General features: G+C 35.4%; 1 protein-coding gene across 2 annotated transcripts; it reads left to right on the top strand.

Moving 5' to 3' along the window:
- Positions 1–935: 935 nt before the first annotated feature.
- LOC140967464 (probable E3 ubiquitin-protein ligase ARI8) lies at positions 936–11,530 on the top strand. 2 transcript variants are annotated; one of them, XM_073427996.1, is made up of 15 exons: positions 936–1,409; positions 2,238–2,359; positions 2,597–2,702; positions 2,795–2,885; positions 3,410–3,582; positions 4,270–4,374; positions 4,458–4,546; positions 5,455–5,562; positions 5,757–5,847; positions 5,971–6,060; positions 6,652–6,699; positions 9,571–9,642; positions 10,150–10,249; positions 10,348–10,474; positions 10,938–11,530. In XM_073427996.1, the coding sequence occupies exons 1-15, from the start codon at positions 1,197–1,199 to the stop codon at positions 11,203–11,205; spliced, it is 1,803 nt and encodes a 600-aa protein (XP_073284097.1). In that variant the 5' UTR covers positions 936–1,196; the 3' UTR covers positions 11,206–11,530. The 2 variants fall into 2 exon arrangements, with proteins under 2 accessions (XP_073284097.1, XP_073284096.1); XM_073427995.1 differs by having other exon boundaries at positions 938–1,409; positions 2,235–2,359.
- The last annotated feature ends 1,834 nt before the right edge of the window (positions 11,531–13,364 follow it).

The raw sequence follows: 13,364 nt of genomic DNA, 5'->3' as shown, positions 1-13,364 counted from the left end.
TTTGGCTGTTCTGTTTTTCCTCTATGGATTGTCATTCCTCTTTCTATAATGCAATGATTTTCTTTATGTGAATGATTATCTTCTGCAGAAGAAAAACAAGATTGTGATCTCTATCATAACAATTGGTTAATATCTCACAAATTAATGCAAGAATTCCACTACGTACTGTATATGCGACTTCATTGTACGTTGTGTTCGAGAGAACTTTGTAATGTGTGGATGCTCTCCGATTTCTTGGAATTTGATATTTCCAACACACTTAACTTACAGTCCTTGCGTTCGTATGATGTTTATAGTATTTTTCAAATACCATTCTACACATTTGGATACGTGGGTGTTAAATAGACCTCACATGAATACCCTAAATAAGTTTTCTCTCAGATTCATGAGCAGGACACACATATAAGTCGCAGCTTGTTTTCACATAATGTTATAAGAATTAGTCTTGATTTTCTGCGATAAAAAAATATTAAAATCCAACTTAATTTTAATAGTATATATGAACAATAAAAAAACATCCCATGTCAAGTGCAAATTCATCATGCTTCTCAAATAATTTATATTAGTCTCTTGCACGCCATGATGAGTGCGTATATGCTAAAAAAAATAACTTTTTTTTAATATTAAATAAAATATCATTGTTTATTTGAAAGTTTAGATAAAGTTAAAAGAATATTATTATTAATTTTAAAAATTTGAAAATAGATGTGATACGATAGTCATAGATTAATTATTAGAAATAAATTAAGGTTAGACCAAAATTTGAGATTTCTCACTAAATATATGATAAATATAGATTTTTTTTTCCCCGTGAACTAGGGTTCGAGGGCTCGAACTCGAGTCTATATTATAAAAAATCCTAGGTGAGACCACGGGCGAAGCGCCCGGTCTCTGGTAAGTGGTAAATATAGATTTTATTGCAAAGAAAGAGAGGAGATGAAAGCCGACCAGGATTCTCAATATCACTGCAATAACACAAACCCTGATGCACTGGTTCATAATAAATCAAAACGAAAAGGAGAGAGTTGAAGCACAAACACTTTCCCATCTCCTATTTATTTTCAATCTCCTCTCCAGTCAAATCAAATCGATTAGTTACCATTATCAAGCTACTAGTTTTTCGTTTTTTTTTTCTAGTACTTCCTAGGGTTTCTCTCTCGGTGTTGATTTGGTTATCGTAGCAATCGGTTGTTGCGATGGAATCAGAGGACGATATGCACGATGCCAACGATGTAGCGTCGGTCGAGGAAGAAGACGATTATTACAGCGGCGGCGAAGAGGATGAGGAGGAAGACATGGAAGCTGAAGATGATTATAACTACAGCTATGACTACGGCGATGAAGAGGATGGAATTGATGATTACGAATTTATTACCAATGACTCTGATGTTGTCTCCAGGCATTCACAGGTACACTAGAGAAACAGCCTGCTCTTCTTCTCGTTTTTTTCTTTTCACATTAATTTGATTGTATTGCTGAAAGATTGAGTTCTGGAGATTAAGTTGCAAGAGAAAGCGTTTGGTTTCAAAGATTTTCTGGGTCTCCTGCCACTTCTAAAAATCTTGTTCGCGCACTTTAAGCTGGAAACTGAGTCTGCGAATTTAAGTTTGCTAATTCACGGGAATAAGGCTGGATAATTAATTACTATGCATATTCTGGATCGACTAGGTGAAATCCTTGTTTTTTTGCCTTTAAGGAGGTTCAAGTTATTTTTTTAGCGTTTGGTTGTTTCAAAGTTTTAGCCTTGTGGAATTTTAGTGATCGAGTTAGGGGTTTTCGATTTAATCACACAATAAATGTCAGGCTTAATTTGTGCTGTAAATGCGGTCAAATGCAACTTTGCTTGTATTAGCATATTTGTTTTTATAAAAGCAGGGACAATCTTGATCGAGTGGCAGAACAAGAACACCTGCTACCTACGTTACTGTATCTCTGTTGAGTTAACCAAGTTCAAGCAGTTTAGCATCCGGAAAGAAAGACATTGTCATATTCTCTTAATTGGTTTCAGTAGAGCGATTTGTATCCAATTGACCTAAGTTTGTAGATATAATCCTTATTGAGTGGAAACAAGCACCAAGCTACTACAGGGGAACATTAGCTAGGACATTTTATTAATAGAGTGCCTTTTTTACTTGCTCTACCATATGAGCTTTGGATGAGCCTGTGAGCAAGAACAGTTGTTTGTAATTCCTCTTCAAAATATTCCTCAACGCACATCCTTGTTTATGTGCCAGAAGAACTATACCATCTTAAAGGAGGAAGATATACTGCAACGCCAAGAGGAAGATATTACCGGAATTTCTACCGTCCTTTCAATTTCAAGAGAAGCGGCTTGTATTCTCTTGCGTCGTTATAACTGGTAGTCTTCTTGTTCCATTGTCTCCAATTTAGAAATATGTTATCATTTTTCTAAAAAGTTGTGTTTTCTTAGTTCGAGTTGTGTAATTTTGTTAGAGCGTGAATTTATCAAAATTATGAGTTTTTGGCAAGTGAAAAGTTTTTTTATACCCTAGATGTGCTACAGCACCGGAAATTTGGCAGCTTTTTTTGTGTTATGATGTCTTTACTAATTTTTTACATGAAATTTATTATGGAGGAGCGTGAATAATGTTCATGAAGAATGGTTTGCGGATGAAGATAGAGTTCGTAATGCTGTTGGCATATTGGAGATGCCAGTGGTGAATCTTTCCAATGCTAAGGAAGTAAGTTACTATTTTGCACCATAATACTTCCTATCGTTATGGACGGGCCTCATTCTCATTGACCATCCATGTTTGTTAATATTTTCTGGTAGGTAACATGTGGGATCTGTTTTGAGAATTTCTCTCGTGACAATCTGCGCTCTGTCGAATGCCGTCATCTTTTCTGTGACACATGCTGGAAAGGTTTGTTGGCTATGCCATGGATTGACTGACTTATTATTGAAACTACCTTATAATTGATTCTATGTTTTGAGGGGTTGAATGGCGTAGAGAGACCGATAATTACCTTGTCTTGATGTATATCTGAAATTCCTCCTCAACCTTTATGTTTAATTAGATGTTTGTGGGTGGAACACCTGAAAATGATGTATAGATGGACCTATTGATGATATTTGTTATTCTTCTAGTTCGATGGTTTCTAAATATGGTAACAAAAAACTATTACTTGCATGTCACAATCAATATCTCATGATTGTAAAATGCTCCATGAGTAGCTTAATTTCTAAGTAGCGCGATTGATCAAAAAAGACAATTTCCTCTATAATGATAAAATAAGTGATTATGAGTTTGCTTTCTTAAAGTTTTAATTGACATGCTTGGAACCTGAAAGGTTTATTATACATCCTTTATTCTCAAAACTGCGACTTTACCATGCTAGGAGCTTATCTTCAAATAATGTTGGCATTTTTTCCCTGTATTCTTGTTAGCTTACATTAGCACATCCATCAATGATGGTCCCGGCTGCTTGATGCTGAGGTGTCCTGATCTATCTTGTGTTGCTGCTGTTGGGCAAGATATGATTGATAAGCTGGCAACTGATCTAGATAAGGAGAAGTATCACCGTTATCTTCTTAGATCTTATGTTGAGGACAGCCGCAAGGTATTTTTTTCTGCGTACTTGCTGTTGTTTGTAAAAATGACTTTCTAACTCATCATTTTGGAGGGAAGCTCAAGTTTCTCTATATTTTAGTGAAAGAGATGAAACAATGTACTACTCTCCCCTTCATATGAATTACAAAGCTTTCACATTATATTCCAATTTGAGAGCTTGGGAGGGAGGATTGTCTGGCTAACAAATAATTTTGAATCTCATAGATAATATGGAGAGGATCTTCTTAAGTGGATCTCTTGTTCTTGTTCATTGGCCTTTACTACAAATGCTGCTTCTACTCCTGTCATCACCTGTACAATTTCTATAGTTACTAATGCAAACAAGATGCAAAGTTGGATTTTCTGTTGAGAGAGTAGTAAGCCAGCTCCCCTGAGGTGGCTGGATGATGAGATTGAGATAATTTCTTGAGTCTACTGTTTATTTTAAATTCTTCAAGAGTCTTTTAAGGTCTTTGCTTGAGATCTACTTTTGCGAAAAAGCTGGAGGTGGTGGTGATTTTGCACCTGTATGATGCAATACTTTTCCACTGCTTCAAGCATCAGAGGGCATATTATGATGGTCTCATCTAGCGGATCTCTTTTTCTTTGGTTTTCTTCCCTCATTCCTCTTTAATTTTCTGGATTTTTAGGACATGTTAATTAATTGTTATTTGTTACTACTATTGTTCTTTCACAGATCAAGTGGTGTCCTGCTCCTGGTTGTGATTCTGCTGTGGAATATGTTGTTGGTAGTGGAAACTATGATGTCACTTGCAGTTGTTCATATGGCTTCTGTTGGAATGTGAGTTGAGCTGAATGATATTTAATTTTCTTGTTTGCCTGATGAAGATTTCTTGTATAAGCATAACAAATTGCTTCAACCAGTGTACAGAGGAAGCTCATCGGCCAGTGGACTGTGAAACTGTGTCAAAGTGGATTCTGAAAAACAGTGCAGAGTCGGAAAACATGAATTGGTAAAAGACTTATTTGGGCGGATGCTTTCTTTTCCATCATTTCGTTATTTGTGTTCCTGGCTCTCTATATGCTTGGTGAGATATCTTTTCTTGTACAACTACAGTCACCAAAAGACTTTAAATAAGTTACGTTCGTCCCCAGTGTCCAACAATTATTTGTTCTAATTGAAGATGCAATGTGTCACATATGGTGACTAGTACTATACTCCATTAGATCTGGATATCTGAAACTCTGAATTGCAAATTCTCATGTAAAAATGTTGAAATTTTCGATATTGACGTTTTCTATAGTTGAAGCAGTTACCTTTGAATGGAGAGAATTTATTTTACAAATAATGTTCCTGAAAATGTAAAGCTCTATCTTAGTTCCAGGGTAGGCTTATATTAGCAAAAAAGTACTGATTTTGATATGATTTTATGTGGTTTTACTTAACATTAATGTTGAAGCTGTACTCGTTCTGTGCCCTGCAGTAGAATCACGTTTTCACCATGGATTTCTGTTTTCAATTGTTCCCCTTGAGTCCATACAAATTTGAAGTTGCTGTTGTATGAATCTTTTTGAAATGAGGAGCAAAAGCCTGGTTTCTTGTTGCATCTATAATTTTCTTCCTCTTTATGTACAACTGACCTTGTATTCGATTTTTTATTCTCCCCTCCTTTTCTATTTCCACGAAGAACAGATAAGGTCAGGTCCTGTTATTCCTTAAAATGAGCTAAATTTTAGGTTCCATGAGTGTCATAGTGCATAAGGTAAGGAAGTCAAGGCCTGTTCATTCCTTGTGGTATGTATGGTGTGACAACATGATGTTTATTTTAGTTAGAAGGTTGTCTATATATTTATTATCAGGGTGGAGTGGGTTTCTTGTCTTAATGCAGAACCATGATTATACCAAACCTGTTGCTTTTAGGATATTGGCCAACTCGAAACCTTGTCCCAAGTGCAAGCGGCCCATCGAAAAGAACCAAGGTTGCATGCACATGACTTGCACACCACCCTGCAAGTTTGAATTTTGCTGGTGAGTTTTATACTTCAGTACTTTCAAATTAAACAGCTTCAGTGTACATACTTTTCTTGTTGTTCATTAGCTTTGGTGGAATTCCTTTATTGGAATTTGAAAATCCTACTACCTAACATAAATTCAGTGCTAACTAAATTCTCTTGCTCCTAGATAATCTGTTACTGAATGTGGTGTTCTTACTGAATTTTCAGGTTGTGTCTTGGTGCATGGTCGGACCACGGTGAGAGAACAGGAGGTTTCTATGCTTGCAACCGTTATGAAGCAGCAAAGCAAGAGGGGTTGGTATGTAAATTAGGGAATCCATATTTGTTTAATGTTTCCCGTTGCATATGATTGTCTAAGTTTGTTAGTTATTTCTGAAATAAATTTAAATTTTACCTGATATTTATTGCATTGTATGCACAGTATGATGATGATGAGAAGAGAAGAGAGATGGCGAAGAACTCTTTGGAAAGATACACTCACTATTACGAGCGGTGGGCTTCCAATCAATCGGTAAGCTCTAGTAGTCAGGTTATTTAGTTATCGTCGGAATATATTTTATAAATATGTCAAGTATATATTTTGTATTATATATCCAACAAGTACACCATGAAGAGGTAGTTCTCTTAAGTTCTAGCAGGTTGCTTAAATTTATGAACTAATTGGAAATCCTCAGGGAAAAAGTAAGAGAGGGTGGTGTTGTCCTAGGCTTTTTCTATGATTGAATAACAGCTCTTCATCTCATATCACACCTTTGCTGCTTGACTCATCACCAATTTTCCATTAGGTTGTATTTGGATTGATGGATTTCGAATAAATGGATTTCAAATGTATTCTAATGTATTTTTGTAGTTTTAGATTAGATAAGCAAGACCATAAATTTCAAATTCACCCTTTACATGTTTATATTGTGATTCATATTAATTAGGATTGTAGACATTTGAAGTATATTTTACTTCGTGTAACTAATTTGTAAAAACAAGTAAGGTATAAATTTAAGATTGCGATTTGCATCTATTTTTTCTTTTATTCTAATATTATTAGCATTGTGTCATTTTTCCTCCTTCCGTTCACAACGTTCAATGATTTGCCGATTCAATGCAGTCGAGAGAAAAAGCTCTGACAGATCTACAGCAAATGCAATCTGTACATGTAAGGATTTTGACTCTGTATCTTAAAATATGAATGTAATTGTGATACAAAATGGTTACAAGATGAATCTATAAATAGATCTGTCCATAATTGCAGTTTACTTTTCTAGTACTGTTTCCTGATGGTGAACCTGCTGTAGAATTTGAGAGCACAAGTTTTGTAGAACACTGGTTTTGCGTGTTTCAATCTAAAAGGTCACTTATCTTTGTTGAAAAAAATTGTTGGACAGGAGATACCTATGATCACCCTTTGATTTATTTTATGTTGGAGTGCAAAAGCATGAAGCACTTTGTTTGAAACGAGGCTTTTTGTACAACTGCAGTATTTTATTTGGGACGAAATGGTATGAGAAAATGAACTTGAAGGTTATTTTACAACATACAGGCTAACTCAAAATTCCAACCAACACAACGGGAGATAGAGCCCTGGAGAGAGATTTTTTCAAAAATGCTCTGTCATCCGCCTTCCATTCTATCGGTTTCTTTCACGTTCGTTCATCGCCTTCTACTATTAACCACCGTTGTTCACACCATCCTTTTGCTTCCTGCGCCGATCGTAATCCGTCGGTTAGGTTCTCTTATTGGAGCTCTCTTCCTGTCGGAGTGGCGTTGCTTGCCGGCCAAAGGAAATTGCTTTTATCTTCACAGTCTGCGTTTCTTCAAGTCAACGGCTGCTTCATTCTGCTCATTGCTTACTTCGCCTCCTTCTTCACCGGCGTAACTTGGCTTGTCTCCGGCTCTATTATAGGTAGATATGTACGCCAGGAATCACAAAAACATATGGCATGCGCCATTTGTTACTAGGACAGTAGCTTGAGACGAAGTAATTAAGATTGAACATAAAGTGTTCACGCTCCCAAGAGATGTTCACCCTACCTTTGGTAACAATGAGTGCTTCATCCCATTTCCTATCTAAGTATTGTCTGTCACTGTCCTCCAAATTTTTCACCATCCCTCGGTTTTGTTCCCTCTGTAACAACTTATCATCCTGCTGATTGCTATTGGGCCTCCTCTGATTTATACCGTGAATAACTTGTAGGTTATCTCTCTGATTATGCCCTGACAACAACTTTCCCAATGTAATTGATATAATTCTCCATCCCGCTGAGTTGATTCCGCTGGGCACAATTGTGGTTTGTTTTCTTCCTTGCTGACTGTATTTTGACAGCTCCAGGAATTTTCCACGCTTGTTAGTAAATTTCTGTATCGTGAAGACGGTGTTCCTACCCCTGAATCTATAAAAAGCCGTGTTTGAAAGTGGTGTGTCGATGGAGTCCTTGAATTTTAGGTGGAAATAAGGCACTTCTTGGGAAATGGTGTTGGAGAGGTGCACAAGTTGGAAAAAAGTAAGTATCAGCATTTATGGTCTTCAAGATAATGGTTGGGACGTGGGGTTGGCGGGAAATTCGACTTTCAGAAGCCCTTGGAAATGTATATCTCGATCTTACCTGGCTTTTCATCAGTTGGTTAGAGGAGTACTCAAAGAGGGTAATATTATTCGTTTTTGGGAGGATGATTGGGTAGGGGGTTTCGTTAAAAGATCGTTTTCCATCATTATTTCAAATTTCCACATCAACAAACAAACCAGTCAATAGCTTTGTAGATGTCGTCTCTAACAGCGTCAATTATTTTATCCAATGGGATGTGCGATTTAGAAGAAATTTTAATGAGGTGGAAGTGCGTGAGTTCACTGTTCTCTTAGGGGTCTTAGAGGCCGTCCAGTTGGAGTGGAATATCAAGGATTTTAGAATTTGGCTGGGGGACTCCTCAGGATTGTTTACTGTTAGATCTTTTTACAATTCTTTTTTTCCGTTTTCAAATTTCCCTTTCTTTTCATACTATCACGATATATGGAAAGTACCTGTCCCGCCAAAGGTTCAAGTTTTCTCGTCGATTGTGGTTTTGGGGAAACTACCAACTTGCGATTCAGTGCAAATAAGGTGGTCGGCTTGTGTCTTATGCCCGCAATGGTGTTGTTTGTGCCGAAAGCAAGAGGAGAATCATGATCATTTATTGGTGCATTGTTCCTTCTCAGCTAACATTTGGATAAAAGCGCTAAAAGAGATGGGTTTTCTATGGACATTCCCGAAAAAGGCAAAAGACATGTTTATTAGGGAACCATGTTTGCAAATAGGGACACGACGTACGAGGTTCTGGTATATGATAATTCACTGCATATTTTGGTCGATATGGTTGGAAAGAAATAGAAGAATTTTTGAAGAGACGTCGGAGTCCGTGGACAAAGTCTGGGAGAAAATAAAATTCAGAGTCGCGAGTTGGTTGACAATATTGCTAGAGTATAAACATCTATATATATCAGATTTAGTTAGGGATTAGAAATATGTATGGTCGTGATTATGGCCTTATAGTGTTGATTTTATTTCTCTTGTTACGTGCGGATTGCTTATCCGTTTATTGTACAATTTTATTATCATTATGATAAATTCTAGTTTCCTATCAAAAATAAAAAATAAAAAAATTCCAACCAACCCTTTTCTCCTGTGTGTTGTACTTTTGATTAGATTTGAGCATGCATGATGAGGTTGTAGTTTGCAATAAATGGTGTGGAATGTCCCATTTAGAGGGGGTTTTCTTTGGTATAAATTAAATTGGCTCAATCGATCCTCGTTGTGCTTCTGAAGCTTCTATCCATTTGCAAAATTGTTCACGATCATGGCTTGGATCATGGATTGAAATCACACGCTATCTTGAACATCAATCACCAATTACAGTACAAAGTTTGGCTATCTAAATTTTGAAACTTGAAAAGTCTAGGATTTGGACAAATGGAGTATATTATACATGCCGCATGACTGCCAGACTTTTTATATGTGATTTCTTAGTTCTAAAATCCTTTTTTTTCCCTCCCCAGCTTGAGAAGCTTAGCGAAATACAATCACAACCTGAGTCACAAATGAAATTCATTATAGAAGCTTGGCAACAGGTAAATACTGTGACTGATTCTGTAAGCTATTTCAATATCGAATTTTACTGATAAATAAATGAATTTGACATGAAGTATATTTGTGAATTGACTTTGAAATCGTACATCAGCTTATTGAAGGATGCCTGTTTGTTTCCATATCAAGAATATATGGTTTGCATATTAACTAAAATTTACGGTCCCTCTGCCTACAACCAGATTGAAAAGTTATTTTACTTTTCATTTAGTTATTTGAAAATGCCTTGCATTTGTTTAGTTTGTTACCGAATCTGGATTTTTCATAATGGAGCGATCTGATTTTATGCTGTTCTTGTGGAAGAAATATTCCTTGTTCTTCATCGCTATTTGATCTAGCTGGACTTGACTCTGATTTCATTGAGGAATTACGTATTTAGTACATTTTTCTTAATGCTAGGATTGTCTCCTGACTGGTATTAAACCAAGTTGTGTTGACTGTTGATTGATTTGTTATTTATTTACTTTTGTTGAACAATGAGACAATCGCAGATAGGTGAATGTCGGAGGGTTCTAAAGTGGACCTATGCATACGGCTATTACTTACCTGAAAATGAGCATACTAAGAGACGTTTTTTTGAATATTTGCAAGGTATCATTTCTCTTCTAGCCGTAGAAATTTCTGGAGGAGTTGTTCAGATTTACTTTTATATCCGTATTGATTAAACCATTGGAATCCTTGAATTTTAGGTGATGCGGAAGCTGGTCTGGAGAGGCTTCATCAATGTGCTGAGAAAGAGCTAATGAATTACATCAATTCAGAGGGGCCATCAAACGATTTTAATGATTTTCGTACAAAACTTGCTGGCCTGACAAGGTAGTTTATGGTTGGATAAATTATGAGCATGTATTTGGTTACTAGTTTTACTAGTCCAAAATGTACTTTTGTTTAGTTTGTTTTTTTACTTCTATCCCTGTCTATTTGTTGAAAAGGATGAATAGTTGTGTGGTCTTGTTGACGTTTGATTGCTGCATCCTAAATATCGTAAGAAGGATGGATATTGTCTTGTCACTGGTATTTCAATGGCCATAAAATGTTTAAAACATGCATTTTGGGGACATTGTCTTGTTACTAGTATTTCAATGGCGATAAGATGTTTAAAAATGCATTTTGGGGTCCAAAATACTGTTCCCTGATTTTGTTTCTTCGAGTATGAGAGAAGAAGATTAAATGTATACTGTTGGTGATAGTCTTAGTATGCACAACATCAATATGTTAAAACTTGAACCTGTAGTTTTATTAAACGGGAGTAAAATATATTCTCATTGTTTTGTAACAGCGTGACGCAAAATTACTTTGAAAACTTGGTTAGAGCATTAGAGAATGGTCTTTCAGATGTCGATTCACAGACACTAGGTAACAAGACAAGCTCAAAAAATTTATCAGGAAGCAGCAGCAAGGCAAAAGGGAGCAGGGGCAAGGCCGCCTCCAAAACAAGCACATCGACCAGGAACACTGATGATTCAGGTAATTGGGCATGTGATCATTGTTCGATCTTGAACGCACGATCTGCTACGACGTGCCATAAGTGTCATCATAACCGTTGAAACAAGCTATAACGGTGTGAAACAGAGGATCTTTGTGTTGAGTTTGCTATGCTGTGGAGGTGCTGCAAGCACTGAAAGATGGGAGACAACGGACGATCTTAGCTAATTATTTCTGTTTTTAACGGGGCGGAGGGTTTGTGTATCGAGCATTTCCTGGTCCAAAATATTTGTAAATAAGTTAATTCGTGGAGTCAACGAGTCACCTTTCTCAAAAATATACTTTAAATGTGATTTGATACGCAGCACATAAGAATTCATAGCTGCATGCTGACTTGACTTTCTTGCTTTTCATATGATGAAATGATAATGTTATCTTTAATTGCAATGATCTTGATCGGGTTCTGTATGTATGGAACAGTATTACCCTCCGGACATTACCTTAGGGTATGTGGATGTTTATTGTAGGGTTTATTGAAAAATATGCGCGGACAGTCGAGAGGATTTATTCAATCATACCTTTAGAGCATTATCCATATTATTAATCTTAATTGTAAATAAGTTGTGTGAGGTATTTCACGTTCGATTAATTGTCTTACGCACTTTTTTTTGTAGGCATTGGGTCAACTATTGCCTTGAACTAACTTGTCATTAGATACACAATTGGGACAACATCCATAGTATCTCTTTAACGACTATGCTATGGATGTAATGAGTAATATGGGGTATGGATTACCTAGTCAGAGTGTGGAATGTCCTCCGAGCGTGACAACGTACATCAAGTTGCATTCTATGATATGTTTTGGTTCGACTTTTTAAAAATGGTTTGGATCATCATATCAATAGAAAACGAACGCAATCTATATGATTGGGTGCCATTTGTGTTAATGGGGTTTAAAACGATCAAAGCTTAGGCGACAAAGCTCAACTAACGACGGATTGAGAGATTCAGTACAATACAAAATGAGTATAAAAACGACTGTGGAGGCTGTGAATGCACGGGGCAAGCCGGTGTAAGTGTGGTTTTCCTTCTTTCTTTCCTTTTTCTAACTACTGGCAAGAAGCACGTGCGATGCACGTAAATATTAATTATTTAATAAAAATTAAAATATGATTTTTTTAAAATAATAATTTGAATAAATTTTTTTTTCCTGGGTTTAGTCTTTTGTCATATTAGACGAATAAATTAATAACGAACTTATAAACCTTACTTTCAAAATTGTTTCTCAAATTAAAATTCAAGTTGTTGATTTTATGTTATATAATAAATTATAATGAACATAATATATAGAACGAAGTGAACTGAAATTTTTTTGAAAATATATATATCTAAGCACCACGTATGAGGTATAATAACTTAAAATTCAACCAAATTATGGATTTTATAAATGCATAAATCATAATTTATATAAGTGAATCACACTAATGACAAATAATTATTAATTTATAATATTTGTGATTAACTCATCAAAATATTATCAAAACTAATGAAATAATAAAATTGATAATAAAATATAACCTGTAATATTCAATTTAAATATTATTTAACCTCATACAGAACTTTTTTATATTTTGTTTTTAGAATTATATATCATAGATAAATTAATTTTCATATAAATTATTTAATGAAAAATAATAATTTTTTAAAAAGTATATAATTTATATTTTTCATTAAGCCTTCAGATAACTTTCTGCTGAGTGCGTGCTTGATGAGCGATGACGTATATGATATTTGATTGCGCTCAAATTCTTTAAGTATGCAGGCTTGAAGATAATCACACTATTGAAAGCTTGATGATTATGTATCGTGTTGGGTGCAAATGTGCAATAATTGTCCCTTCTTGGTAGAACGATCGAACCGTGGTGCTTGAGCTGCTGTGCGATTTAAAATAAGTTGTCCAGCTCTTCTTATATAAGTTGTCATTCCAACGGTCGAAAAGAGATGAGTAACGTTAACCTGTGATACTTCAATCTCTTCTTATATAACCTCTTCTTATTTTTATGTGCTTAGTGATTGTATATGTATGTACATTGGACATTACAAATTATATGTTTTCTATGATCTATTTTTTAATATCAAATAGATCGTAGTATTGAACATTTGAAATTATTTGTACGTTTTTTAAATTTTACAGTTGTATCATAGTCAGATTATATGCAATATTTCTGTCACTTATTTGACTTTAGATTTTTTTCTTAAAATTTCATAAATGGTAAAATAT

This window comes from Primulina huaijiensis, unplaced genomic scaffold, assembly GCF_012295235.1.
Source record: "Primulina huaijiensis isolate GDHJ02 unplaced genomic scaffold, ASM1229523v2 scaffold25443, whole genome shotgun sequence".
Taxonomy (NCBI): domain Eukaryota; kingdom Viridiplantae; phylum Streptophyta; class Magnoliopsida; order Lamiales; family Gesneriaceae; genus Primulina; species Primulina huaijiensis.
The sequence above is the reverse complement of the archived record's forward strand: the minus strand, read 5'-3'. Positions and strand labels throughout refer to the sequence as shown.